This window comes from Drosophila bipectinata, chromosome 2R (genome assembly GCF_030179905.1).
Source record: "Drosophila bipectinata strain 14024-0381.07 chromosome 2R, DbipHiC1v2, whole genome shotgun sequence".
NCBI lineage: Eukaryota > Metazoa > Arthropoda > Insecta > Diptera > Drosophilidae > Drosophila > Drosophila bipectinata.
In genome coordinates this window covers 6,483,785-6,509,931 of record NC_091737.1, presented here as the reverse complement: position 1 = coordinate 6,509,931, position 26,147 = coordinate 6,483,785, and the positions used below count along the sequence as shown (strand labels likewise).

The 26,147-nt window shown below is 44.3% G+C and overlaps 5 protein-coding genes across 5 annotated transcripts; 2 read left to right on the top strand and 3 right to left on the bottom strand.

Annotated features, from left to right (window-relative positions):
- The first annotated feature begins 199 nt into the window (after nucleotides 1-199).
- geminin (geminin DNA replication inhibitor) lies at nucleotides 200-1,102 on the top strand. Its single transcript, XM_017250799.3, has one exon. The coding sequence runs from the start codon at nucleotides 346-348 to the stop codon at nucleotides 925-927; it is 582 nt and encodes a 193-aa protein (XP_017106288.2). The 5' UTR covers nucleotides 200-345; the 3' UTR covers nucleotides 928-1,102.
- Opbp (Optix-binding protein) lies at nucleotides 938-3,869 on the bottom strand. Its single transcript, XM_017250774.3, has 5 exons — nucleotides 3,730-3,869; nucleotides 2,986-3,673; nucleotides 2,536-2,931; nucleotides 1,932-2,472; nucleotides 938-1,239 (listed from the first exon to the last, which is right to left on the bottom strand). Exons 1-5 carry the CDS (start codon nucleotides 3,794-3,796, stop codon nucleotides 1,186-1,188), a joined length of 1,746 nt encoding a protein of 581 aa, XP_017106263.2. The 5' UTR covers nucleotides 3,797-3,869; the 3' UTR covers nucleotides 938-1,185.
- Nucleotides 3,870-3,912: 43 nt separating this feature from the next.
- Nucleotides 3,913-7,452, bottom strand: Debcl (Death executioner Bcl-2). The gene is made up of 3 exons (XM_017250787.3): nucleotides 6,495-7,452; nucleotides 4,591-4,734; nucleotides 3,913-4,526 (listed from the first exon to the last, which is right to left on the bottom strand). The coding sequence occupies exons 1-3, from the start codon at nucleotides 6,819-6,821 to the stop codon at nucleotides 4,068-4,070; spliced, it is 930 nt and encodes a 309-aa protein (XP_017106276.2). The 5' UTR covers nucleotides 6,822-7,452; the 3' UTR covers nucleotides 3,913-4,067.
- Nucleotides 7,453-15,700: 8,248 nt separating this feature from the next.
- On the top strand, nucleotides 15,701-19,487 carry Fmo-2 (Flavin-containing monooxygenase 2). Its single transcript, XM_017254551.3, has 6 exons — nucleotides 15,701-16,217; nucleotides 16,280-16,442; nucleotides 16,505-16,694; nucleotides 16,810-16,981; nucleotides 18,635-19,173; nucleotides 19,227-19,487. The coding sequence occupies exons 1-6, from the start codon at nucleotides 16,172-16,174 to the stop codon at nucleotides 19,404-19,406; spliced, it is 1,290 nt and encodes a 429-aa protein (XP_017110040.2). The 5' UTR covers nucleotides 15,701-16,171; the 3' UTR covers nucleotides 19,407-19,487.
- A 184-nt stretch (nucleotides 19,488-19,671) lies between these two features.
- Bap170 (Brahma associated protein 170kD) lies at nucleotides 19,672-25,285 on the bottom strand. The gene is made up of 4 exons (XM_017254550.3): nucleotides 24,873-25,285; nucleotides 23,795-24,816; nucleotides 20,806-23,684; nucleotides 19,672-20,747 (listed from the first exon to the last, which is right to left on the bottom strand). The coding sequence occupies exons 1-4, from the start codon at nucleotides 25,121-25,123 to the stop codon at nucleotides 19,743-19,745; spliced, it is 5,157 nt and encodes a 1,718-aa protein (XP_017110039.2). The 5' UTR covers nucleotides 25,124-25,285; the 3' UTR covers nucleotides 19,672-19,742.
- Between the last annotated feature and the right edge of the window lie 862 nt (nucleotides 25,286-26,147).

The following is a 26,147-nucleotide window of genomic DNA, read 5'->3' as shown; positions in this document are numbered from 1 at the left end:
TTAGATCATAAAAAAACAATTGAAATCTGCACTATGGCAGGCCATAATTCGAGACTTGTGTTTTTTTAAGAAATATTCAAACGAATTTTCAAATTAAGTATTGCAACAGATGCTAGAATTCTGGCAACGCCAAGGGCCCGATGCGGCCACCCGGTCCGAGTTCCAGCTGAATGTCGATATTTCGACCACATTTTATATCGACCATCCCTAATCGGCATTTTTGGCGGCCATTACGAGAGGAAGCGTGAAGTTGGGTAAAAAAACTGGTGTAAACAAACGGTAAACAGGAAGCGCGGACGCGTCGTCTAAGAACCCAAAGAGAGAAAACCAAAAACAGGACTTAAAATGTCTACGGGCGCTGCCAGAGTCTACATCCAAGTTGAGAGCGAGGCCGAGCAGCAGGAGCATCTGAAGCAACAACGCAAGACCCTGAAGCCCCTGCAGGGCAACGTGAACCTCAACGACAAGGAGAACCTAACGGGTCCAGGCCGAGCCTCCATCGTGGATCAGTTGAGTCGCCTGAAGGCTGGCGTCCAAGTAACGCCCAAGTACGGGAAGCGCAAGTGTGTGGACTCGAGTTCAGCAACATCGACCTCGAAGGACGCGGACACACAGACCGAGGACGTGGCTTTGGCGACGCCACAACGCGATGCTGACAAGCCCATAACGGCTGAGGATCTTACCAGTGAAAGTGAGCCCGGCGAGAACTACTACAAGCTCCTCGCGGAGCAGCGACGACTAGCACTAGAAAATTCGCTGACGGAAAATAGGCATCTGCACGAGCGCATCGAGGGTTTGGAGGAAGAAATGGACACAATGCGAAAGGAGCTAGACGAGGCCAAGAATCTGGTGGAGGTGCTAAAGGAGATCTGTGACGAGGACAACAGCGACCCCGAGGAGGACGAGGCTGCTGACAACCAAGAATAAAGGCTGCACATCAGGCACATGTTTTATTAGTCTAAAAATATACATTTAGTAGTAAAAACTTAAACATTTTATAATTTATCAACCATTAAAACGGTCTGGTCTCAATATACGCCAGCAATATATTTACTTGTTACCCGCCAGTTATATTCCCGAATAAAGTTAAATTACTAACCTAGGTGAAACTAGTCTCATTCGGCAGTTTGGAAATAAGATACATGTTGGACGTTTTCTTGGCTAATTTTCATTTATTAATCGAAGTTACTTTAGCCAATCCGTTATGATTTCTTCGCTGGGAAAATTGTCCACAACAAACTAAAATCGTGGAAAGAAAGGAAGAGTTAGTGGCTATGTGGGTTAAAAAGTATACTAATTGAAGAGTAGGAGACTGGGAAACAGTTTCAAAATTGGTTTAAAGGTTTCTGTTTAATGTTCTTAAAGAAATTTCTGGGTTCATTTTAAAAAACAGATCGGTTAAGATTCGCTTGAGATAAAAAAGAAAAAAGTAGTTCTTTTAGAGAGAAAAGGTAGTGAAGAATTAGTTCTTTAGTTTTTCATTAGCCATTAGTTTTAAAATTTTTATATATGTAATATAAAGTGCAAACTCTGATTACAAATAAAAATAATAAAGAAATAAAAATAAGACTTCTAGCAGGGTAGATGTTAATATACCCTTGCAATCAAGTGACGTTTTGTATTATAAGACATATGTGTATCAGATCGAATATGTATAATATTAAAAATGTCGCACATAATTGGCCGATCCTCGCAAGAATTATTATCAAAGGAATTCATAATAATACAAAATTAGAAAAAGACACAAGCTGCCATCGTGAAAAACAGCACAGTTGTGTCTTTTTCGATTAAGTTCAGTTATGTATATGGCAGCTATATTCAGTTGGCTGATCCAAAAATAGAACGTGTAGAAAGTTGAAACCTTTGTTTTTTAAATTCACTTAAATAATACTAAAATGTATTTAATAATAGTAAATGGTTAGATTACCCACCTCATCACCCTCCTGGTAGGATGGCACTGAACCATCTAGGCCGACATCGTTTACCACAGCATTTATATAAGCGGCATCTGCCTCCGCAGCTGCTATCAGCACCGCCGTCTCCGAATCCTCGGTCTCCGCCATGCCAGGGGCATCGGTGGCTGGGACTTCTTCCTGCGGCAGATCTGCATCCTCTGTTATACCGTGGGCCGACTTCATGTGCAGGCGCAAGGCAAAGACTCGAGCGTATTCAGCTCCGCAGATCTTGCACCAGAACTTTCCTGCCGGCGTGGACTTGGAGGTGGACGAACTCTTGGCTCCTGAAGACTTGTTTCCCTTCTCCGCGTGGTGAGTTTGCATGTGGCACTTGACGGCATACATCGATGAAAACGGTCGGTTGCACACAGCGCATTGGTATGGCTTGGTATGGGTGTTTTTGTGCGCGTAGAGCTGAACAGAGGTACGAAAGGTCTTTGAGCACACTTCGCAGGAAAATTCGCGCTCCGAACTGTGAATTTTCAGGTGATGTGAGTAGACTTGGTGGGACTTGAACCTGCAATAAATGGCTTTTAATAACGAGGCAGGCAGGGTACAACAGAACATGGCAGATACGTACCGTTTGTTGCAAATTGTGCACACATATGGCCGAATATCCGTATGAGTTCGCAGGTGCAGAGTTAGCGAATAGGACACCCGGAAATTTTTCCCACACACCTCGCAGGAGTATGGTTTCTCACCAGTATGCACCCGTTCGTGCTTGACTTTCTCATATGGACGGCCAAACACCCTTCCGCAGAACTGGCACGCAAAGCCCTTTTCCTTTTCCACGCTGCCATTAGAGCTTGGAGAGGGTTTCTTCACAGCATCGACGGTTCGGGGTTTCTCGTGAATCTTGAGATGCATTTGGTAGGTGACTGAATCATCAAACTTTCGGTTACAAATATTGCAACTGATTGCCTCGCCCGCCTTCTGGTGCATCTGCTTGTGCACTGCCAGTAGGTTCTCTTCGAAACTGGCGGAGAGCAAAAATCACTTGGGTGAAATAAACATTTCATAAAGCACCAACCTCTTGTTGCAAATCTCGCAGTAGAACTGATCCAGCTCGCTGTATTGTTGGTGGGCGCCTACGGGTAAAGCATCTTGAATACTCTTAGAACCGCGTTTTTCGTGGATCCTCATGTGGAATTTAAGAAACTTTGTCGAGCTAAACACAGTGTTGCAAATATCACAGCTGATGGAAGAAGTTCCCGTTGTACCTGTTTTGGCACTTGTGCTGGATACCTTTCGGCGGATGGCTGGACTGGGGGCGCTGGCTGCACTTACCTGTGGGCCTGACGTAGTGCTCAGCTCGGCCCGCGGACAGACATGGTCCTCGGCACTGGTCCTGTTTTCAAAAATGCTATGGCAGTCGTAGCAGAAATAGCGCTCCGATTGGCTGGGGTCAGTCTCGTCCTGCTCCGTCATAGCGCTAGTTGCAGGCGTATCTACCACTTCCCAAAGAGGCGCATCGGCTTCCAAGATTTCCTCGGCCCCATCTTCCACTGTTGCTTCCTCTATAAACTGCATCTCTTCTTTGAAGACACCACAGCAACTAGACTGCTGAGTATGATCCCTATTGAAGGACTCACTGTCCTCGTAGACCTTGCCGCAGCTTTCGCAATAGAAAAAGAGCTCTTGGGAGGTGCACTCCGGGGAGACGGTCTGCTCCACGTGCATGGATGAACCCATCGTCGCGTCCTCAATACCGAGGGGGGCTAAAAACAAAAATATTTACCGAAAATGCTTTGCAACCGCCGATAGGAATACCTACATGACATGGCATTATTTTCAGCAGGATCCAAATGTGCAACAAATAATATAAACTTCGTCAGTTGCATTTAGTGCTGCAAAACTGTAGCCAACTAGAGTTTTCCAACCCTGCCGATCTTCTATCGATAGTCACGAACATTGTGTGGTTGGCGGAAAATTCAAATTTAATTCCATAACAATGGTATTGCGTTGAAACTAAGTTAGTTTTGTATTTACAAGAAGAATATAACAATATTAGGAGTAAACAAAATGCATTGCTGCTACTAAACAACTATTCAGGGTGCCAAGAAAGCTGGAATGATTCGAAGGTGTCACTGCCGCTATGGTGAGAGGGTGCCACTAGAATATCAGCGAATACAGCTGACAGCCGATGCGCCGGCAGACGTTGGACACCATATAGGCGCCCGCCGAAATGGTCACAAACAGGGTGAGCCAGCCCAGGAACGTAAACTCCCCAACCCGAGGCCGGATGTGCTGCTGCAGGCCTAGCCACCCTCCATTGTCGATTAGCCAGTAGACAAGGTCGTCCTCTATGATCTCGGCCAGGCCATCGACCAGTGTTTGCAGGTAGTCGTAGTGACCTTGGCGGACGCAATCTATGGCAAAGCCGCCGCAGACAGCAAACAGCGAGATTATCTTCCCCCAGGTGATGTTTGAGCGGAACAGGTCCTTGGCCACCAAATTGAGCAGCATTGGGGCCATGTCCCCATCCTCGAGCTCTCCGAAGGGGGCCCTGGACAGCTGCCTTGAAATATTTGTGTAGACTCGCGGGTGCATGCGCTCCAGTTCCTCGCCCATCTGCAAAGTATGAAGGTATTTTATATCCAATTATAACATGTACAATTTTCATTGCATTACTTACGCTATTTAGCGCTGGAAACACCTCGAACACCACGTGCGAGGAACCGGGATCCAGAATATTTCGCAGCCGTTGCGTCACCTTCCGGTTGAGAACTCCGGCCCGGCGCAGACGCGCTCGGATATACTGACCACAAAGGCACTTTCCCTGAAACACAAACGTCCATGCTTAAGTGTCGAAAGTTCAGGCTAAATTAAGTCAAATGGCTGCTTTGGTCACTGTTGGTCAATATTCGCCCGTCAGCGGTCAATTGGCTGCTGACTTATTTCCGGGGAGCAGCAGGGAACGAACGTATTTACAGCCCGGCAACGTGATGCTCTGGTCACCTGGTCAATATCATTGGCACCTCAGGCAGAGTCTCTCAACTGCAGCCGGATTTTTGTAAAAATGCGCCATGAAAACAAATCGACTAGAACCTGGCATGGTCTGATTTGTGGCTTGCTGAAATGTTTGCCGCAATTAGACAAACCCGCGGCTGGTCACTGCACAACTCCGACCAATTTAGCGGGTGCACAATGGCGATTTATGTCGCACAATTACCGTTGGTCACGCCAACAGCTCGGAGTCGAGTGAATAGCTAACCAATTGCCGTCGTTGGCGCCAACTTGACTTTTGACATGGCCAACGACAAGATCCAACCCATGCCAAATCGACGACCTTGGCGCTCACGGCTTGACAAGTCTATTGAAGCACCCCGCTCCAGCGGCCCGGCGGTCGGCGGCTTAATCACCTGCCCTCCAGCCACACCAATAAATCCGTCAGTTTGTTTACGTGATCTGGCTATGGGCTTCACCGTTACCATTTACCATAAACCATTTCGTGGCTAGCTCGTGGTCCAAACATCATTAAATTCACTTCACCCAGGTCGAGTTCGATGAATTCACCGGCTGCCTATTTTTGGAATACTTGTTTAGTGCTCTGACGGATTTTGGGGAAGGCGTATTGTTTACAAATGCTAAACACATGCCCCCATGCTTCGGAGGATCCCCCATTCCCCGGAAGATGGAGCCATTTGGCCGGTCCTTTGCCAATTTTCTACAGAAATCGGGATCTGATAAGCCCAGGTTTCGGGTTTCTGTCCAAACTTCCGCAATGCGCTTTTTCAAAAATTCCTCAACAACTTATCAGACACTGGCGAGCACCGAGGGCAAATTTATTTAATAAACACTATGTACACTCGCCCTCCCAGGGGATCCAGTAAATATTTTACAAAACAAAAACAGAAAAATCGTGCGTACACTCAAGCTTTTTATCAGGCTGAGATAATGAAATTTCTCTCTTCAACGAAATAGCCATCTTATCAATTAATTTGTGAGACGGGGCTTGGCGCGACCCGGGGAAGGGTCGATCCTCCCCGATCGAGTGCGACTCGAAGTTTGATAATTTTTGCAAACTTATACTTCTGTATTTCTGGCTGACAGAAGTATGAGGCTTCCTATGGTAGCGGCTTTGTAATTGAAAAGTTTGTTCATAAAACAGGGCCACTTATTTGAACAGCTTTTCAGCTTAAAGTCCCTCATTGTGCTGGTTTTTGTTACTGGAGATGATGATCGTTTTAAGAAAATTAAAATATATTAACTTGGTGTTCGGAGAGTTTGCTTAGAGCGGCTCGATTTCGATTCAACGAGTGAGATGGGCCTCTACTTAAAAATATATATTTGTTGGATAATTGCAGGAATACTAATATAGGAAAGAAAGATTATTTTATAATTGTTCTCATTCATTTGGGTAAATATGAAGCCAAGATCCAATGTATAACTTTCAGTCTATTTTAAAAACCACTATTTTAAAGCAAAATGAATCTATATTTCTATGTACATATTATGGAGTCTTCATTCCCTAACCGCTGGACCCCAAAAAGTCTGCCTACTCCATCGTCTTCTCCTTCCCCTCATCCCAAGCCTTACCTGATTTATAATCTCCATCTTATATTCCTGGTAGTTGGTCATGGTGCGCGTGCTACTGGCTAGGGAGGACGTAGAGGCGGCTCGCGTCATGGCGGGGATCCCAAGAGTGCCTCCACCAGCATTAAGCGAGCGTCCATTAGAGGGGCCGGGTCCGGATACTGGTACTCCGCCACGAAGAGCTTTCCAGTCGCTGGACGCCGTTGCAATGGTTCCCCGACGGTTTGCCTTGTAGATCTCGTGATCCAGAGATGAGGACTTGAATTTGGCCAGCTTGGGGGCTGGTGACGGGCCGGGGTGGCTGGTGGTGGGGGCCATGGCCGACGGCATAGGTGGCTGCGCTTAACTGCCCGCCTGCCTGGCTCTGGTTGGTGCTTCTGGTGCTTTTTGATGGTGTTGACGTTGGCGTCGTCCCCGCGCGCTCTCCCGCATGTAAGTTGTGTAATTGGCGCCTCTGAGCCTTGGCCTTGCATGCACTAACACCCGGATCAGATCACCTCCGCGGAGCACGCAGCGCGCTTGGCCCGTTTTGGAGGTGGTCGGGATCGGATCGTGTTCTGATAAAACTTGGGAGGGGGAAAACAAAACAAAATAAAAGTCGCCGAATGGGAGAGCAAAGCGCAGGGCCGAAAACACGAACGAGGCGCACAAGGGAGAAACACTAAAACTTGTTGCTGGTACCGCGGTCTGATCCCAGACTCATTTCATTTCCACCGCCTTGCTTTCTTTTCGCTCTGTTTTCGTTTTGTATTTTTTTTGTTTTTTCGCCTCACATCACTTTGAACCTTTAACCGAGAGATCTGCGAAGTGTTTAGCAAGTGGGGAAACCGATCGATTGCGACCCATCCGACTGCTCGCCTGGCGAGCTCCGTTCTCAGATTGCTTTGTTGTGTCTGTGTCGCGACGATATTTCACGCTTGGCACGGCAATAGTGCCCATAGTGCGGATCTTCCGCGATTTGAGTTAGTGTGGCCAAACTGACTACCAACAGCTGTTTCTGCCTCTGCTCTTTGTCGGTCTGTTCTTCTCGGTTCAAATCTGAACTAGTTTTCTTGCGCATGAACTAGTTCCTCCTAAAAGCGATCTTTAAAGCGATAGGCGCTCAGAAATACAAAGCCTTAACCCTGCTCTTTTGCTTTAAATTACATCGCTCAAGCATTTTGAATTATTACCTCGAGAAGTGTTCTGTAAAATATTCCAACAACAATTTTCCAAAAACAATATACAATATAGCAAGTCGCAAGTAAAAATCGTTTGTTTGAGGATACACTTTATAAGCTGAATCAGCTTCGGTTGGTTATTAAATTTCAAACGAATAAAAAATAAACTATTTATGTATATAGTTTACAATTTGTTCTAATGGCTTATTTTTTCGGCAATAACATGACGGTAGCTATTGCCCGTTTGATGGCTACAACTATCCGTTTCCTGGTTAGCCAGATTTTCTTTTTCATTAAAGGCCTAAAAAGTGCATAAATTGGGTAGGATCCTTCCAACTGGAGAGGCCAGTGATCGACTGCCAACCCCAAAGGTCCTTTAAACATGTAGAATATAAAACTTGAATATGATGATGACTAAAGACTTGAATATGATTAAGAAACGGGTGGTATTAAAAACGGGACACAAATATATATATACATATATATTAATTTAATACTTTGTGGTGTATTCTTTATAGGAATGATGGTCTTTATAGGCTGATCCATGATGGTCTTGATCCGTTTTATCGGGCCGTTATAGGAAAAGCAGGTCCATACCATCACACTACAACCTCCCATGCTTTATGGTCTTATTGGTGTACTGAGGCTTATAATCTGCATTCCTTGGACGTCTGACATACGATCTAGATCCTTTCCCACCAAACATAACCACATTGCTCTCATCTGACCGTAAAATATTCCTCCACTGTTGGAGGAATACTATTTCAATGTATTCAAATGGTGCTATTATTTTTTTCGCCACTGCAGTATGGTCCAAAAGACCAAATTTTTGGCATAAACTCTAAAAATGAACCTAAGATTCTAAAAATTTGCGCAAATATCAGGGAGGATAAAAGAGAATTTTGAAAAAAATTGGGTGTTAATTTGACCACGCCTTCCCCCCGCCCCCATACAACTGACAACAAAATTAATCATATGTATGTATGTATTTTTAAAAATATTTGAACTCAAAATGTTATTATTATAAATATTATTATAAACAAATTTTAGATTTCCTGAAGCTTAATTTCTGGCTTCTCGGCGCAATCCTTTTTTTTAAGTGTAATTTTCCTTTTTTATGAGAAATTTATTTTTTTATGAGGACAAACTTTAACAAATAGTAAAGTCGTCTTATAAATCAACACAAATAAAAAACAATCTACTTTTTTAAAATATATTTTTATCATTATATTATTAAACTAATTTTCATTTTCAATTTCGTATCCAAAATAATATTATCCAAGCAAAAAAAATCGTCTTCGTCTGTTTCTTCATCCGGCTTTCTGATCGTATATAGTTCTGGTTCAGGAACTTCGAGTAGATCGATTACTTCTTTTGGGAGGGATCTTTTTTTTGGTTTTTTTTTCTCCGTTTCTTTTAAAGAAATTGTAGAAAGAAATGGGTCGGAAGAGTCCAGTGCTCGATGAAAGACGTCTTCAACATTTGCTAATCGGCTGCATTTTCTGGCATGAGACTTTCGATCGCTCTTATACAATTTGTTTCTCGATTCAGATGCGTTTTCTCCAAGGACACCAATTGGTTTTCTCCAAGGACACAACCTGGTTCATAATTTGGTATCCATGTACCAATATTTTATGTACAGTGGGGGACATGGGGTACCAAGAATACAGTTTCATATATAAATTAAAAGTTTTGATACACAAAGATTTAATTTTTTCGGAGTCAACAATATGCTTAGATGAAATAGCTATTAAAATAATATAAAACAAGAAATGAAAGCTAACTTCGGGCGGAGCCGAAGTTTATATACCCTTGCAGTTAAAACCGGATATATATCGCAAACATCGGATATAGTCGGCCGATCCTTATGAGACTATGATAATATAACCCAATTTATTATAATACAAAAACCAAACCTAAAAATGTCCCAAACTTCTATCTTCAAAAACACAAAAGTTGGGTCATTTCCGATCGTTCAGTTATATGGCAGCTATAGGATATAGTCGGCCGATCCTAATGAAATTTGGTAGGTTGGATCAACTGACCAAAAATAGAATCTGTACTAAATTCCACCTTTCTATCTTCAAAAACACGAAAGTTGGGTCATTTCCGATCGTTCAGTTATATAGCAGCTATAGGATATAGTCGGCCGATCCTTATGAAATTTGGCATGTCGTAATGTTTGTAATGTAATGCCAAAAAATGCTCTCATGTCAAATTTGAACTCTGTAACTTTAAAAACGTCAAAGTTATACCATTTCCGATCAATCAGTTATATGGCAGCTATAGGATATAGTCGGCCGATCCGGGCCGTTCCGACTTATATACTGCGTGCAAAGGAAAGAAGGGTGTGTGCAAAGTTTCAAGACGATAGCTTTAAAACTGAGAGACTAGTTTGCGTAGAAACAGACAGACGGACAGACAGACGGACAGACGGACAGACGGACATGCTCATATCAACTCAGGAAGTGATCCTGATCAAGAATATATATACTTTATAGGGTCGGAGATGTCTCCTTCACTGCGTTGCACACTTTTGGACAAAATTATAATACCCTCTGCAAGGGTATAATTATAGATGGGATTATAATCCAAATCCAAGATGGCCGAAAATATTTTACAATTTGAGAATGCCCGTCTTGCGGTATTTCCGTCATTGCTATTACCGCTTCCACTTTGTGTTGGTGTATCTACATTAAGGCCAAGCTCAGTCCACAACTTCTCTTGAATCAGTTTTTTACGCAAGCTTTTCATCTCCTTTGACGTGCCATTTCTTTGATTCAATTCTATAGGAAATTCGCAGAGCAAACTTCATAAACCGTATTCATGCATGAAGCGGACTCACTCCATATTTTACATTTTCTGGTTTCACATTTAAAATCGGCGAGTTAAGATCTGTTGTTTTAAGCAATTGAGTAGGCTTCGCTCCACATAACGGACATGATTGGCACGAATTGGTTCCGGCTAAAATGTTTAAAACCTTACCATCGATTAAAGTCATACATATGTGTTGGGTATTTCACAGTTACTTTATTGATTTTGTAGCTATAAGATAATACGTTTAGGTTTTTTATTTCCGCGTCCAGATTTTTTTCTCCTTTAATAATAGTTTTGTACTTTCCTTCACGAACTCAATTTTCAAAGGTCGACAAAATCTCACCGACTGTGGAGTCATATTCATCCAAATAACCCGATGACGCTGATCTATAAGCTTTAACGGTATAACTGATGTAACAAAAAGCGAATGATCTAACCTGACAGATTCGTTCAATTCAAATCGTTGCTTATATGTACAGCTGTGTTCACTAAAATAGCAGTGCAATAGCAACGAAGTAAAAGGACGGTAATTTTTGCATTTTCCTTTTCGTTAGTTCATCGCTTGATCATTATTTTTGTAAAATGGGATATGGAGATAGGAAAACTAAAAAAATTTCGTAAGATTTGCTTTTTATTTGCGTTTTCTGTGCATTTTTGTTCAAAATAACAAGTTTTTGGCTGTTCATTAAAATAGCAGTTTTTCATTTTGATCCCCAAAAAGCGCCGAAAACATTAAAAATTTGGTGAAAAGTAAGTTTTTTTAAGTTTATTTATTTAATTTAAATGAAAATACACAATAACCATGCAAAAATGTTGATTTTAGTGCGTAAAGGACACCTCTGTTCAAAGGAAAAGAGGAATTTGTAGTTCAGCTTAGAAAGCAGGAAAAACCCTATAAAAAATCTAAAATACGGCAAATTTTTCTGCCAAAATGGTATCCAATGCCATAAAATATGAGGGGAAATCCGAAACACGTGGGTCCAAACGAAAAACCACCGATATTGGGGGCCGAAGAAAGGTGCGCTTCAGCAAAGCGAATCCTTTTGCGTCTTCTAGGGCTGTAAAAACGGTCCTGAAGTTAAGGATCAGCGTCGTCACCATTCGCCGTCGATTAGTAAATGAAAATATAAATACGCGAAGCCCACGAAAGGTGCCATTACTTGGTACAAGGCATATCCATGCTCGATTGGAGTTTGCCAAAAGCCATTTGAAGTGGCCAGTGACGAAATGGCGCAATATTCTTGGGATAAATGAGTCCAAACTGGACTCGACATACTCAAAAAAGTAGTGCTTTCTTATGCACAGTGAGATATGTCCTTAAAATGGACGTTTCAGCAGGATAACGATCCAAAACATACCAGCAAATTGGCTAAGAGTTGGGTTAGTCAACCAAACATTGATGCAATGTCGTGGCCAGCACAGTCCCCGGATTTAAATCCGATTGAAAATTTATTGGGGGACATCAAGGGATATGTGGCAAAGAAATATCCGACTTCAAAACCGCAGCTTTGGCAATTTTTACAGGACGAGTGGGTCCAGATTCCCCTCAAGCGTTGCCAGGACTCGGTGGACTCCTTGCCACGTAGGTGTGAAGCTGTTATTGCCAATAAAGGCTTTACGACAAAATATTAGTTTATATTTATAATTTCTGTTGTTTGTATTAAGTAATTTTTAAGATTAAATGAATTTTTTAGATTTTTTTGGTAACACTGCTATTTTAATGAACAGCACATTTTGTCGATGTTATTTTGTTATTGTCTATATTTTCAAAAAAAACGCAGTAATTAGACTGAAACAAATGTTAACATAATTAAAAACAAATATATTATGTGGATGTAAACCAAATTTGTCGCATTTTGGTGTTTATGCTACGATTTTTCGATCTTAAACATTTATGTTATGAGCACTGCTATTTTCATGAACACAGCTGTACGTGCTGTGCCCAGTAGACCCATCCAGCAAGTTTTGCCATGAGACTTCCGCTTTCGTTTCACAGATTTTAATACCCGGTGGTCTGTATTTCAATTTGGATTCGGCGATTTGATGGTATGAAGGGAAAATACCACATCCTTGTTGCTTATTTAGTGCTCTTATATTAAAATATTGCTTTTTTTCAATAAAGAATTTTATTGAATTCTTTAATTTTTTCCCATTTTCAATAAAGAATGCCAGGCACTATCAGGACTTAATGGAATCGGCTCATTCATATTAGGTTTTTTTTTTTTAAGACTTGTATGTATGTCTTCACTGCTTTTGGCTTTCTTTAAGGCTACTTCTGGTTTCTTAGACTTTTTTGCTGAAACGGAGGCTGCGTGTAAAAGGAAATATGTTGAATGAGCTTCTTCTGAGGCCAGCTCAGCTCGAAATTACAAATGCGTATAACCATTTTAGAACCAAACCATTTTGAGTGAACTGATTTCAAACGCTCTAACATACGATTGCATTTCGGTAAGTTTCTTTTAATATAGTTAATGAAATATTTAACTTTGTTTAAGGGGGGACATCTGAGTAGAGTTTTGAAAAAACCAAATATTTTTTTTTTTGCTTAAAAAATTCTTTAGGGTCTTAAAAATAACATATCAATAGATAGAGTCCGGCCAAAGTGTCTAAGTGTCGAAATTTTCAATTCTGCGGCGATGCCTCACAGGTATATCCCACATTACTTAAAACTTTAAACGCGTTTTTCTCGAAACCGCTTTTTTTCAGTTGGCCGAACACATAACTCGAACAACTCTTAACCTATCGATCTAAAAGTTTTACAGTATACTCAGAAATTTTCAAATTTTCAATTGGCTTTTTCATTTGGCCAAAAAAAAATTCCAGAAAATCCGCGTTTTTTCGCCTGTTACTCAGATGTTCCCCCTTAAAAGAAAACCTTTACAGAAGACACTTTTACCTTTTAATGTTTACTTTCAATGACAAGTAAGCTGCAAGGTGTGAAAATTTTCCCGCGTTTTTAGGATAAAACAATACGACACTGAACAGCTGACTTTAAAAACGCGCCAAATATTATGGGTATTGCGAAAAATTCTTTTCAATTTTTTTTTATATCATTTTAGTATTGAAGATACCCCCAAAATAAAAAAAATAAAATTATTTCACAAAAGATAAAGTTTTTTTATCCCAAAAATTTGGGCTTTTGGACCATAGTGCACTGTATTAATGTACATATGATGTTAGGTAAGTTTAAGATAAAGAGTATCCTTTGGGTTTCATTTGATTGGAGTTCCCAAATTACAATTTTTTTATGGTGCTTCAATTTGAGTGTTTTCTTAGAGCCTACAACGAGTATCATTAAACATGATCAAAATCGGGCCACCTTGTAGGTGTCGACTGTAAACAATTTGCCGGCCCCTTAAACATAATCTAAATTAACCAAAGGCAGCTGTCAAACCGCGTATGTTCTTGATTAGCTTCGAATCGAGTGTCGGGTATTAATTTCCATTATCTCAGCATATTACTTGGCTTCCTCACACCCCACGACCCACCGAGGACTCACCCCCAGCGTGGATTTTTGCATAGGCTTCGCCCGTTCTTGCTACATTGTAGCTCTAAAAATGTTATTGTTATTGATTAAAATTAATTGTGTATTTCCCTATCGCCCCTTGTAATGCCACAGATACAAACAAAATAACACATCCACAGCGGATCGCCTAGGAATTGGTGAGCCCAGCTGATAATTATTAATTTAAAGCACAAATAGGCTGATAAACTGGATTGACACAGTGACTCCGGCAAAGGGGGTAGCGTATACAAACATAAATCTTTGCCGGATCGCAACTGATTGTGTTATCAGCGTCTCCAAGCGGAGAGCTCTATTTCCTCGCAATTTTCTTATATTTCGGATTGGGATTGTTTCCAGGGATGTCGCGCAATGGCCAGATGTTCCAGTCGCTCCGATTAAGAACATAGTATATAAATATTTAAGCAACGATGTGTCAAGAAGTGATAGTTGTATGACCCAAGACAAATACGAGGGTAGGCTGATAAAAATTCGGCCTTACAAAAAAAAAAGTTTTTTTTTAAATTTAGCTTTCTTATTTCTCAACCAATCTTCTTTTAGACATAAGCACAAGGACCTCCGATCCTCCAGTTTCCCAATACCTTCCATAAAATAGGGTTTGTCCAGGTCCTCAAAATAGGCGTTTGTATCACAGATTACCCGTTCATTTGACTGAAATTACTTACCCCCATTTTTTTAAGTTTGGAAATAAATAATAGTCACAGGGGGCTAAATCTGAAGAATTTCGTAGTGCAATTCACACAATTTCGACATGGCGGCAACGCTCTTGTGAGCGGGAGCATTGTCCTGGTGAAACAAAACTTTCTTCTTCGCCATTTCTTTTTTTTCAGGTCGGAATCAAATTGTCCCAAGAGATTGGAATAGTATTCTCCCGTAATTGTTCTGCCTTTTCACCAGATAATCCACATGAATTACACCTCGGGCATCCCAGAAAACCGTTGCCCTCACCTTGTTGGATTTTTGCCTTTTTCGGTGCCGTTTCTCCAGTTGAAATCCATTGCTTTGACTGTTCCTTACTCTCTGGTGTATGGTGGTGAATCCAGGTTTCGTCAACAGTCACAACACGACGAAAAAATTCGTTTTTGTTTGCGTTAAGCAATGCCAAACTCTCATTCGCAATGTGGAAGCGGTTGCGTTTATTTTCCATTGTGGACAATCGCGACACCTATCTTGACGAAAGTTTACTCATGTGTAAAAATTTGTATAAAATGTTTCCAACGCGTTCCCGAGAAATGTTTAGAGCGTTTGCAATCTCTTGCAGCTTGATTCGGCGATCATTCAATATCATTCCATGGACTTTATACACAATTTCTAGTGTTGTCGCCTCTCTGGGACGACCCGGGCGATCATCGTCAAAAATGCTTGTCCGCCCGCGTTTAAATTCAGAAGTCGAATAATTTATTGTTGAAAACGATGGAGCTTAATCCTTATAAACTTTGTCTACCTCCTTTTTAATATCGTCGTTGGATTTCTATTTTTAAAAACAGAAACCTTATGACGATATTCGATTTTATTCATGTTGACGACAATGCAAAAGTGAATGCGCTACAAGTCCCGCCAATATTACCAGTGTTGATAAAACCGCATGAAACTTTCACAGTAATCATCTGATAGAAAACACTAATCGAAAAAAATTTTTAATATATATTTATTTAAAAACAAATTTTGTTCTTTGTAAAGCCGACTTTTTATCAGCCTACCCTCGTAAAACAGAGATTATGATTTGTATTCAAAGCTTGCTTCAAACTGGATGAGGTCTATTGCTTGTACCCAAAGGAAAATTCCGGATTTTCCGGACGTTTGAGGAACATATGACAGCCGACGTCGAAGTAAACGCAACAGCGTCATAGTTATGTCACCGATAACCGATGATAAGATCGTACGCGAGGCCCATTGAACGCGACTTGCGAAAGCCCCTTCTTCGAAAGCGCCCTCGTGTTCCTTCGGCGCCGACGAGTATCCGGGAGACGATTATCAGCCCCGGAGGCCAGAGCAAACAAGCCGAGCGTACCGATTCGACTCAACTGCAGCGCACGCGGAGGCGTCTTCCCGCGTCTATATCTGTGAGAGCTCTGGCCCTTGGCTTATTCGTTGGTCAGTCGTGGAGGCGGAACGACGTGTTGCTCATTAAATAAACCCGTCCGTGTCAGAAGCGTTTTGTCGTTGGAGAGCCGTGTGTAATGAAATTACCAATGGACCAGAAGCGTCGCGTTTGCGTAATTGGAGGTAATCGACAATCGCAATCTTTCGAGGAGAGGAGTTTCACATATCGTAACACTGATTTCCAGCTGGTACCGCCGGCCTGTGCGCCCTGAAGAACTCCCTGGAGGAGGGCCTGGATGCGGTGGCCTACGAACGTGGAAGCCAGATTGGGGGAACCTGGATCTTTTCGGAGGAAATGCCCAAGGACGACTATGACGAAGTGCACAGCAGCATGTACGAGGGGTTGCGGTAGGTGGAGATGCACTGCAGGTGGATGATTTGAAAATCACAAGGAAATGCTTCCATTTCAGCACCAACCTCCCGAAGGAGGTCATGGGCTATCCGGACTACTCGTACCCGGAAGACATAGCGGATTCCTTCATCACCTCCCAACAGGTTCTGGACTTCCTCCGCTCGTACGCGGACCACTTCAAGTTGCGTCCCCACATCAAGCTGCAGCACGAGGTGATAAGAGTGCGTCCTCGGTTGGAAGACTGGGAGGTTGGTAGCGACGTCACTAAATTCCGAACCTGTTGTTTCTGCTTTCGCCGATTTCACGGCTTGCATTGTGCAACAGAGCGACTCATAAGACCACTAAGACATCGTTACCTTCCAGGTCTACGTTTGGGATCACAGTACCAACACCTGCGATCCGGTCTACTTTGACTTTGTATATGTCTGCAACGGTCACTACACAGAGCCGGATGTGCCGGACATCCCCGGAATGGAGCTCTTCGCCGGCAAAACCATGCACAGCCACTTGTACCGAAAAGCGGAAAAATTCACAGGTAAGTTCGCACTTTCCGGTTCGCAAGTTGCCAGCCAAAGCAAAAAATTAAAATTAGACAACAGTCTGGTCGTCTGGCCAGAGTCCCCACTGGCTTTACCTCATAAACAATCAGCACTCAAGACCTCTGATAATACTGTTTACGCGCAAGTGACATAATAATAACAAGTGCTCTTGGTCAGTGCAAATTTTAAACACTAGATACACGTGCTTCTTTAGTGACTAGTGATAGTGGGATAAGCACTTTGTTGGTATGATAATTAAAATAAATAAGGAAGGAAGGCTATTGTCAAGTTTCGCGACTATGTTATACCCGGTACTCATATCTCTTCCACACTAACGCTTTCGTTCTTTAAAAGTTAAAAGACTCTCCAAAAAGAAACTTTGGATACTTTGTTTGTTTTGGAAATGAAAAAACCCATTAGAAAATCCGATCTCATCTAAAAATGGTCCGATTTGGAAGAAATTTGTTTAAATTATGTATATAAATTAGCTGTTATAATAGTTTGGCAATAAAACAAGTTCGAAATCTTCAAAAATATATTAAATTTGGAGCGGTAGTGTGTGAAAAAATGTAAAAAAAGCTTAAGCCGCTTGGGTATCATAGGAGCCCCATGCTCCTATCAAGAAATCAAGATTATATTTATTTACTTTATGGAGTCGGAGAGGATTTCTTTTCTACGTTACATATGTACATTTAGACAAATACAATATACGGTATACCCGTATATCTACCTAATGATATACATACATAATTATACCCGCTACCCGGTGTCGGCAACCTGGCAATCAAAGGTTTGTTCTTGGGATTTTGGAAAAAAAATAATATTTTAAAAATAAAAAATTGTAAATGGAGAATCAGACAATTAGCCGAACGATCGGAAGGTAGAGCCGTAGAACCAGGGCCGTAGCTAGAGCCTCGGGGGCCCTGGGGCAACAAGTAAATTTGGGGCCTCCTATACGGAAGTCTTTTGCCCCGGTGGGGCCCCTTCCCTTCGGGGGCCCTGGGGCACCGCCCCACCTGCCCCATGCTAGCTACGGCCCTGCGTAGAACCTACTTTTGTTGTTTATTAAATAAACAATATAACAAATTCTCTAATTTTTTATTTGTGTATGGGATCGGTTAAATTAAATTGATATAGATGTTCGTCACTGAAATATTACCTTGTCAAGAGGCTTTTTTTTTTTTAAGAATGTTTATGACCCAAGAGGGTCAATTGATAAGAGTTACAGATTTTTTCCTGCCCCATGCGTACATATACAATGCGTATACATACATACATATGTATGTATGCCTAAAGCTTTCATATAAAATCACAATCTTTCCAAAAACTAATTCTTCTTTATTCATTGAGTATACATTTAAATGTGAACCCAAAAATGAAAAACTATAATTTTTCCCGTCTTAATGTCTGGGGTCCACTTACCTTCTTAAAATAGAACTCATAAAAATGTTCATCTAATAAGAATGTACATATACTCTTGCCAAAGTCGTGATCATCTTCACTTATATCCCACAGCTGCAATATAAATAATTGATCGAACATAAATTTATAAAATAAACTTCCTAAAATTCCATTATTGATCGGAACTATATGCAATATTTTCGATATATTCGGTCCGATAATGTTGGAGATCACGATCTCTTTCGCAGATGAAAAGGTGTTGATCGTCGGGGCAGGACCCAGTGGCATGGACATTACGAATCACGTCCGTGTCGCGGCAAAGCACGTCTACTTGAGCCACCACTTGCAAACCACCCCGAACACAGCCTTCATGGGCAATGTCACTCAGAAACCGGACGTGCAGCGCTTCACAAAGGAAGGTGCCGTCTTCACAGACGGGAGCAGTGAGAGCTTCGACCACGTCATGTTCTGCACTGGGTACAAGTACACATTCCCTTGCCTCAGCACCGACGTGGGCATCCAGGTGATCGATAACTTCGTGCAGCCACTATGGAAGCACTGCATCAACATCAACCATCCCACGATGGCCTTCGTGGGACTGCCCTTCAACGTGATCCCTACCCACATCTTCGACATGCAGGTCCGCTTCACACTCAAGTTCTTCACTGGACAACGGGAGTTTCCGTCGCGAGAGGAGATGCTGGCCGAGCTTGAGAAGGAAATAGGGGAGCGGTGGGGCTGCGGAGTGCATAACCGGAAGAAGGCCCATCAGATGGGGGAGCGACAGGTAAGTGTCAAGCTGTCCAAACAAAACATTCGCACATTCATCATTTATTTTAGTTTGTCTATTACAACGAGCTGGCTCGGATCGCTGGCATCGAAAACATCAAGCCGGTGATTCACAAGCTGATGAAGGACTGCGGCAAGAAGTACATATTCGAACTGGACACCTACAGAAGCAACCGCTACACAATCGTCGACGATGAGAATTTTTTGAAGAACGGAAAAGCTAGTGCTTGATTTTAATGTCTGGACTATTTGTACTCTAAAACTAACTCAATAAATTATAAAAAAAAGTGCTAAATATATGTGTATGTACTTGCTTCCTGAAGTTTACTCAAGAAATCTAGAAATATGTGAAAATAATAGTGATATTTTTTCATCTCATAGGGAAAAGTACCATACTATCCACCACCACGTTTTAGTACCTTACATATGGATACTTATTAGACTTATTAGTCTTCTCAAACTTGGTCCAGCTACTAGGCTTTTCAGATGTTCTTCGTACATTCTTTTGTTACAGTGTAAAAGTCAATTTATTAAACAATTTGTTAGGATTTTAAAATTACTATGAAGCTACTGGCTTAGCTCGTACATGATGTGAGAGAGTACTCCGCTGGCTTCCACATTACTCAGGGCCACGTTGGCCAAGTGGGGCTCGTACCGCTTTAAGCAGCGCTTGGCCGTCGAGGAGTACGTGACCAGGTTCCGAAGGATGAGCGCCGCTGTGAGGCGAATACTCTTAGTGACAGGGCCCTCGTTCTCGTCCATCAGCTCCTTGGAGTTTGTGTAGTCCGTGGTGTGTCTATTCATGGCCTGCATCGCGGCACTGCCAACAATTGCCGCTGTCGGAGCTGGGGAGGACACCGAAGACGGACCGGTCCCGGTTCCCGCCAGTCGTTGACCATGACTCTCATTGCGAACTATGGTCACAGAGGGCTGGGTGGGTGCTACGTTATGGATGCCAGTGGCCAGGCGACGCTGCATGGCAGCTCGGAGATTCTCCGTTGTCAAATGGCGATCTATTAGGTGAGTCATCAGAGAGTATCGTTTGCGGGCCCTGTTGTCACAAAAGGTTGGTCCACTACCCCATTGACAGTAGATGTCCGCGTCCGAATCCAAGTGATCGGGACAGTGGACGTTGCACACGTGATACTTGAGGTCGTTCAGCGACTTGAACTTTCGGCGAGGGCAGTTGCGCCAGTCACAAATATACAACCAGTTGGCATCCACTGGCACAGCGGAGGGAGTCGGCGTGGGACTGTTACTGGTGGGGGGTGCGGCATACACGCTTTGACTGACCACCACCGCACTGCTACTACTGCTGGTGACGACTGTAGCTGTTACATTGGCAGGCTGGTCGGCTGGTTTGGTTTCGCTGGTGCCCGCCACAACCGCCTTAGCCCCGACACCCGCCGCGGGCTCGCTTATAGTCGCTTGAGATACAACAACTGCCTGGGTGGTTGCAACCTTTTGGGAAGTAGGATGGGGCTGTAAGGCCTTCTTTGCTACAATAGAGGTTCCTGGCGGAGTTGCTGGAACTGATACGGCCGCCATCTTCGGTTTGGCTGGTTCTGAAATCTGCAAGAAAATTATGTGTTGACATTAATTGAAGATGACTCTGTTTATAAGTTCTTACAGCTGGCATTGAAATCTTCTGCTGAATAATAGAAGGATGATGGGTCTGTTGCTCCAAAACGGTGCGGATATGCTGCTGCTGCTGTTGCTGCAGGGTTACGGTGCCGGAAGCTGTGGGCGCCGGCTGGGAAGTTATAATCGTCTGCGAATTCAACTGACTTTGCTGCACCGGTGTGGCGGTGGCCGGGGTCTGAGTGATAAGAGTCGTCTCCTTGATGCCCCCAAGGAGAATCTGCCTTTTCTCGGGCACAACCGCCACGCTTCCAGCAGCGGTGGTAGATGCCGTCGCAGGGCCTGAGATGATGTGTTGCTGGATGATGGACTGATGCTGCTGCAACTGCGGAATGGGCAGGGATGCGCCCGTTTTTGTGGCCATAAGGCGTTGTTGCGGCAACACCTGCGGCGAAACTAGTTGCGGCTGTGGTTGCGGCTGGTGGAGCTTAATGGTAGCCGGTATCTGGTTAAGTTGTGAAAGCAGGGAGGGCGACATTTGGCCAGCTCCCAGTGCTGGCACAGGACGCTGGGGAGCAAGGAATATTTGCTGCGGGGGCGCTCCCGTGCGAGTCTGTGCTGTCTGCGGGCCTGTAGTGGTGGTGACCAGAACCTGCTGGCCCTGCGGCGTGGTCATAAACACTTTTTGCGTTCCCGGCACGTTAGCTGCCGTCGCTCCTCCTGGCTGCTGGAGAATAATGATGGTCTTCGTTTGTTGCTGCGGGGCCTGGGTTACCAGCAGCGTCGGCGGAGCTGACTGAGTTGGTGCTTGAACAGCCGGTTGAGTTTGTTGGGCAACCAAGTACGTCTGTCCCTGCTGGTTGGTGGCCAGGACATACTGAGTCTGCGGCGCAGGTGCAGCGTCCATGGATGTCTTCGACTGTATGATAACCGGCACAGTCTGCAGTCCTTGGTCTGTTTTGATTGTAGCTGTAGTGGCCAGCTTGAGTTGCGGGGGCGGCGCTGGGGAGGACACGCTGCTAGCGGGAAACAGCAACTGGCGCTGGGTCGGCTGCACTTTGGCTGGAATGAGCTGGAGCTGCTGTTGCTGCGACTGCTGCTGGGGTTGCTCCTGGCTGGTCTTTGCTAGCGGTGGAACGTCATCCAGGTCCTCGTCCTCCAAGATCGAAGCCGCCAAGTCTGCGTAGAGGTTGGCCGCGTTCTTTGAGGGCGTTACGTGTGGCTCATCCTTAGAGCCTGCGGCAGAGGCTAAAGAGCCCACTGCATCCAGAGCAATTCTCTTATTTTGCTCATCGTCTATCGTAAGTTTCCGTTTGGCAGCGGCTGCTGCAATTATTAGATTGCGCCCGGTGGTGTCCTTGGTCACAACATTTGCACCACTGAGCGGTGCGAGGGGCGGGGGCGCAGAATCCGTGATCGGCTTCTTCTCGATTGTCAACTGTGGATGCAGTGGCTTAATTGTGGTTTGCCCCACCTTCACCGGCGTGTGCTGCATCAGCGGGTTGTTCACAAAGGCGCTAATGGCTGTGGAGGTGACCTTAATAGGCTGTGTTCCGGCAGTAACCGAAGCGGTGGTCGCCACCAAAGCAGGCGGCTGCGTCGTCTGGACCTGCGACTGCCCCTGTGCCTTTTGCTTCTGCTGCCGCTCAGTAACCTTGTTGGCCAGCAGGCTTTTGATCAGAGAGGAGCTCGGTGGCGGCGTGGAGGCGGTGGGATTAGCCGTCGTTTCTTCAGTAGCACCTTCTGCAGGTTCGCCTTGCGAAGGTTTTGGCAGAATCAGAGCCTCCTTCTTGACGGGCACCATGCTGGGGACAGGTTTCTGTTGCACAGTCAGCGGTTGGGCGCGCATCCGAATTCCGACATAGTACGTTCCTGGCAGCTCCGTGCCATCCAACTGCCGCACAATAACCGGGCCTACTGATTGGTTAAATATCAACCGCACCAGGCGCGGAAACTGCTTGTGGTTAACCACCGACAGCTTTCCAGACTTCTGGCAGTGGGATAGATATATCCGGTACATCTCCGCTTGCTCTACGCGCAGCTCGTGCCCAGCACCTGCCCTCTCGTATGTAGCTCCCAGCCAGGACAGGGCGTACTGCTCGTCCTCGTGCGTGAAGCTCTGAGGGGCGGAAGGCGGAGTCGGCAGCGCAACCGTCGTGGTGATTGGAGGCAACTGAACTTGTGGCAGGCTGGGCACTGGTAGATGCACTTGCGGCAAACTAGGCACCGGTAGGCTGGGCACAGTCGGAAGAGTTGGAACTACAGTCACTGTCTGAGCCGGCACAGAACTGGATATGGCCGGCTGTTCCGCGAAAGGCAATAGTACCTGGGTCTGGGCAGGCGAGGGAGTAGGAAGCGCCACGGGTGGCTTAACAGCAACCTGAAGAGAAGGGGGCAGCGATGTGAGAACAGCAGCCGCTGCCCCCGTAGCTGGCGTCTGCAGGGCGGGCACGTTTTGGGACATGGAAGCGATCATATTGCCCGGCACCACCTCTACTACGCGCATGAGGATGCATCCATCGGCGCCGTATGTCTGAGCTTCCACCGTTATAAGAGCAACCAATTGGTCCACTAGTCCGCGCACCTGCATAAGCATCGAACAGGGACGAGCTCCAAGGGAGCTAAGAGCATAGACCGCCTCGAGGGTAAATATCAACAGCATCACATCCGTCAACGAAAGCAAGAGCATAGCGCGCTGGTAGAAGTCCAGGCCCAGGCATCGGTTGATATGCTGAGAATTTCCCTCCCGACCACAAAGCTTGTAAAGGATCTCGAGGCAACAGATGACCACAGCCCGGTCATTCGAGTCAACGCCCTCGCAGAGTGTGGCCAATAGATTTCGCGAAAGCTCATCCGTCGTTGGGTCCTGCAGCTCGAACTGATGGGCCAGGTTACCAGCCGTTTCCAATGCCTGAATGTGAACATTACCTGAAGAACAAGGTGTTTGTTAAATAAATTCATTGGAATGATCACATTCTTCCTTCGAATCAAAAGGAATCCTAAGGAATTAAATTCCTAATATTATTGTTCATACTTACTCCATCGTACATTGGCACCCATGACCAGATATCGCCAAAGAGTGCGGTTAGACGACAGGATTGCGTGATTTTCTTGATGGAAACTAAGGGTTCGAATGAGCTGAACAATCTGAAGCACGCGCTGGCCCATTCGTTCGTCTGTGCCATTGCTGCGTCGCAGGTTGAGGAAGTCCAGCTCATCACAGGCCGCCAGCAGATCACTGCGACCGGCGGAGTCCTCGCTGTCCTCCTTGGTGATGAGACCGTTGTCTAGCCAAGCCTGCTCATCTGTGTAGAGCTCAAGGATCTGCGGCCTGTCGTACAATAGATCTCTCCAAAAACTGAGCTGCGAATGCTGCCGTACCTCAGCATAGCTGTGCTGAAAAAGCTGACGTATGGTAAAATCTGCATACACACCCAAGTGGGCCAGAAGCACGTCCAGCAGCTTGGGGCACTCTGAGAGCTGCAGAGTGTGTCGCACCTCGTTGGCCATTAGCGTGCACACGTTGATGGCAAAGTCCTGCTCGTTGGGCAAAGGCGAAAGCAAGGATAGCAACAGCTTTTCGTAGCTGCTGTGCCGGTGGAGCTGGGTAGATAGCTTGTATTGTCTCCGTCGCTCTGTATTTACCGAGTGTTGCCGCTGGTTGTATGACATTGGTACTGCCGGAAGCGTTGAGTGTGCTAGGCCAAAGATGCTACTTAAGCCACCGCCTCCACCTCCTCCGGCCAGAGCCCTTGAACGAGCGCGACTTCCGCCCAGCTCAGCATTCTCAATGGCCGCCTCCAGGGCCTCCATCTTGTCCGGATCCTCACCAAAGAAATTGAGGCGCTCGTACTTGTCCAGATAACGCCGGTAGATATGCTTGATACCAGCGGTACCATTGACACATCGCTCCCGAAGGGTCTCTAACGCACTGTACACCTCATCCCACTCGTCCCGCAGGTTTACTTTGTTGAAACCACCACGATCGGTCACCTCTTGGTATAGCTTGTACAAGTCCACCTGTTTTCCATTAATCTTGGCCGTTTGGGTCATGGGTGTGCTGATGGGCAAAAAAATTATAAGTGAAGTTCCACAAAGGCAGTGTTTTCCTATTACCCCCGTCGCTCATGAAACTGCTGCAAGTCACGCCAGAACTCCTCAGGGGCCGAGACAGGCTTTTCCTCGATCTTCTCTGGCACCGGCGGTATTTGATTTCTGGCGCGCAGTGGAGTGCCGACCGGTGCCATCATCGCCATGCCCTTTCCCGGCGTCTGCATTTCTCCCGGCAGGGCGCCAACGTTGTTGTTGGCAGCTGCGGGTAGCGACTGAAGCAGCACCCGCACACTGTCTATTGTGGAGGTGCTCATTTCCACTAAAATTCGCGTTTTTTGTCAGCAGTAACTTCTTAACACATTATTTTGAATAGGTAAGACACGCAATATTAAAATTAACTAATTAAAAACTCCACAAAAATTACGACGCGGACGCGTTTTATGGCATGGTGTTGGAAAACGCTCTTTGGAGTTGCATTTTGGCCTCCTCAGAGGCAGTGCTGAAAACGAACCCAAGGAACCAGTGCTGTAAAATTCAAAAGTGTCTTATCGAAATTTAAAATACCTAGATACAAAAAACCCGTTATTTTGAATTTGATGAGAAACAATTACATTGTAATTTTGAATACGCGTCGATTCAACCATCCCAATCCTTTTTGTTTAAAAGTTATTCAAGAAGAGTCGATTCTTCTTCTTCTTCCAAAATATAACCTAGTGTGTCCCTATTTTTGTCTGCTTGCACTAGTTTGTTTCTCCCAATCCTTAAAAAATTCGAGATATTAGTTACTAAAATATTACCAACATTTGTTCTACAATTTTTTAAAATACTTCAAGCTTACGTTTAAAAATGTAAATGTACGTTAAAAAAAACTGTTTAAATTATTGGGTGCTTAACTTGATTAACAACAAGATAGGGCGGCTATAGTCAACCTTCCGACTATATTATACCCGGTACTTATATCTTCCACCCACATTTTAACTAACCTTCAAAGTCTAAACTTTAACGGTTTGTATCACAGCAAAAATTTTTGTTGCATACTTTGGCTTTTAAAGCCTAGTTCTCTGACGACGAAAATCCGCTGTCACTCCTTTAAAAATTATCCGATTTGGCTGGTTTTTTATTTGTGGGTGTGGGTAGATTGTGGGTAGATGAACCATGAACAATTTTGCATCAAAAATTTTCCAAAAACATAAAAGAGTTTAAGTTCCCTATCGGATAGTTCTAGTATATCTTATAAAATTCAAGATGCGTAAAAAATTTTTAAACTTTTTTATGAAATATTGCTTATACATACATTTATGTATGGCTATATCTCCTATATATAACTATATACAGCTG

Bases quoted from the DNA above. Each gene is read 5' to 3' on its own strand.
- geminin (XM_017250799.3), top strand. From the start codon at position 346: ATGTCTACGGGCGCTGCCAGAGTCTACATCCAAGTTGAGAGCGAGGCC.
- Opbp (XM_017250774.3), bottom strand. From the start codon at position 3,796: ATGCAACTGACGAAGTTTATATTATTTGTTGCACATTTGGATCCTGCT. The intron at 2,932-2,985 runs GTTGGTGCTTTA...GCTCTCCGCCAG, and splicing joins TGCGAGATTTGCAACAAGAG to TTTCGAAGAGAACCTACTGG. The intron at 2,473-2,535 runs GTACGTATCTGC...CATTTATTGCAG, and splicing joins TGCACAATTTGCAACAAACG to GTTCAAGTCCCACCAAGTCT.
- Debcl (XM_017250787.3), bottom strand. From the start codon at position 6,821: ATGCCGTCGGCCATGGCCCCCACCACCAGCCACCCCGGCCCGTCACCA. The intron at 4,735-6,494 runs GTAAGGCTTGGG...TTTGTGTTTCAG, and splicing joins AGATGGAGATTATAAATCAG to GGAAAGTGCCTTTGTGGTCA. The intron at 4,527-4,590 runs GTAAGTAATGCA...CATACTTTGCAG, and splicing joins TGTTTCCAGCGCTAAATAGC to ATGGGCGAGGAACTGGAGCG.
- Fmo-2 (XM_017254551.3), top strand. From the start codon at position 16,172: ATGAAATTACCAATGGACCAGAAGCGTCGCGTTTGCGTAATTGGAG. The intron at 16,982-18,634 runs GTAAGTTCGCAC...TCTCTTTCGCAG, and splicing joins AAAAGCGGAAAAATTCACAG to ATGAAAAGGTGTTGATCGTC. The intron at 19,174-19,226 runs GTAAGTGTCAAG...CATTTATTTTAG, and splicing joins ATCAGATGGGGGAGCGACAG to TTTGTCTATTACAACGAGCT.
- Bap170 (XM_017254550.3), bottom strand. From the start codon at position 25,123: ATGAGCACCTCCACAATAGACAGTGTGCGGGTGCTGCTTCAGTCGCTA. The intron at 24,817-24,872 runs GTAATAGGAAAA...TTTGCCCATCAG, and splicing joins CAGTTTCATGAGCGACGGGG to CACACCCATGACCCAAACGG. The intron at 23,685-23,794 runs GTAAGTATGAAC...CTTGTTCTTCAG, and splicing joins GGGTGCCAATGTACGATGGA to GTAATGTTCACATTCAGGCA.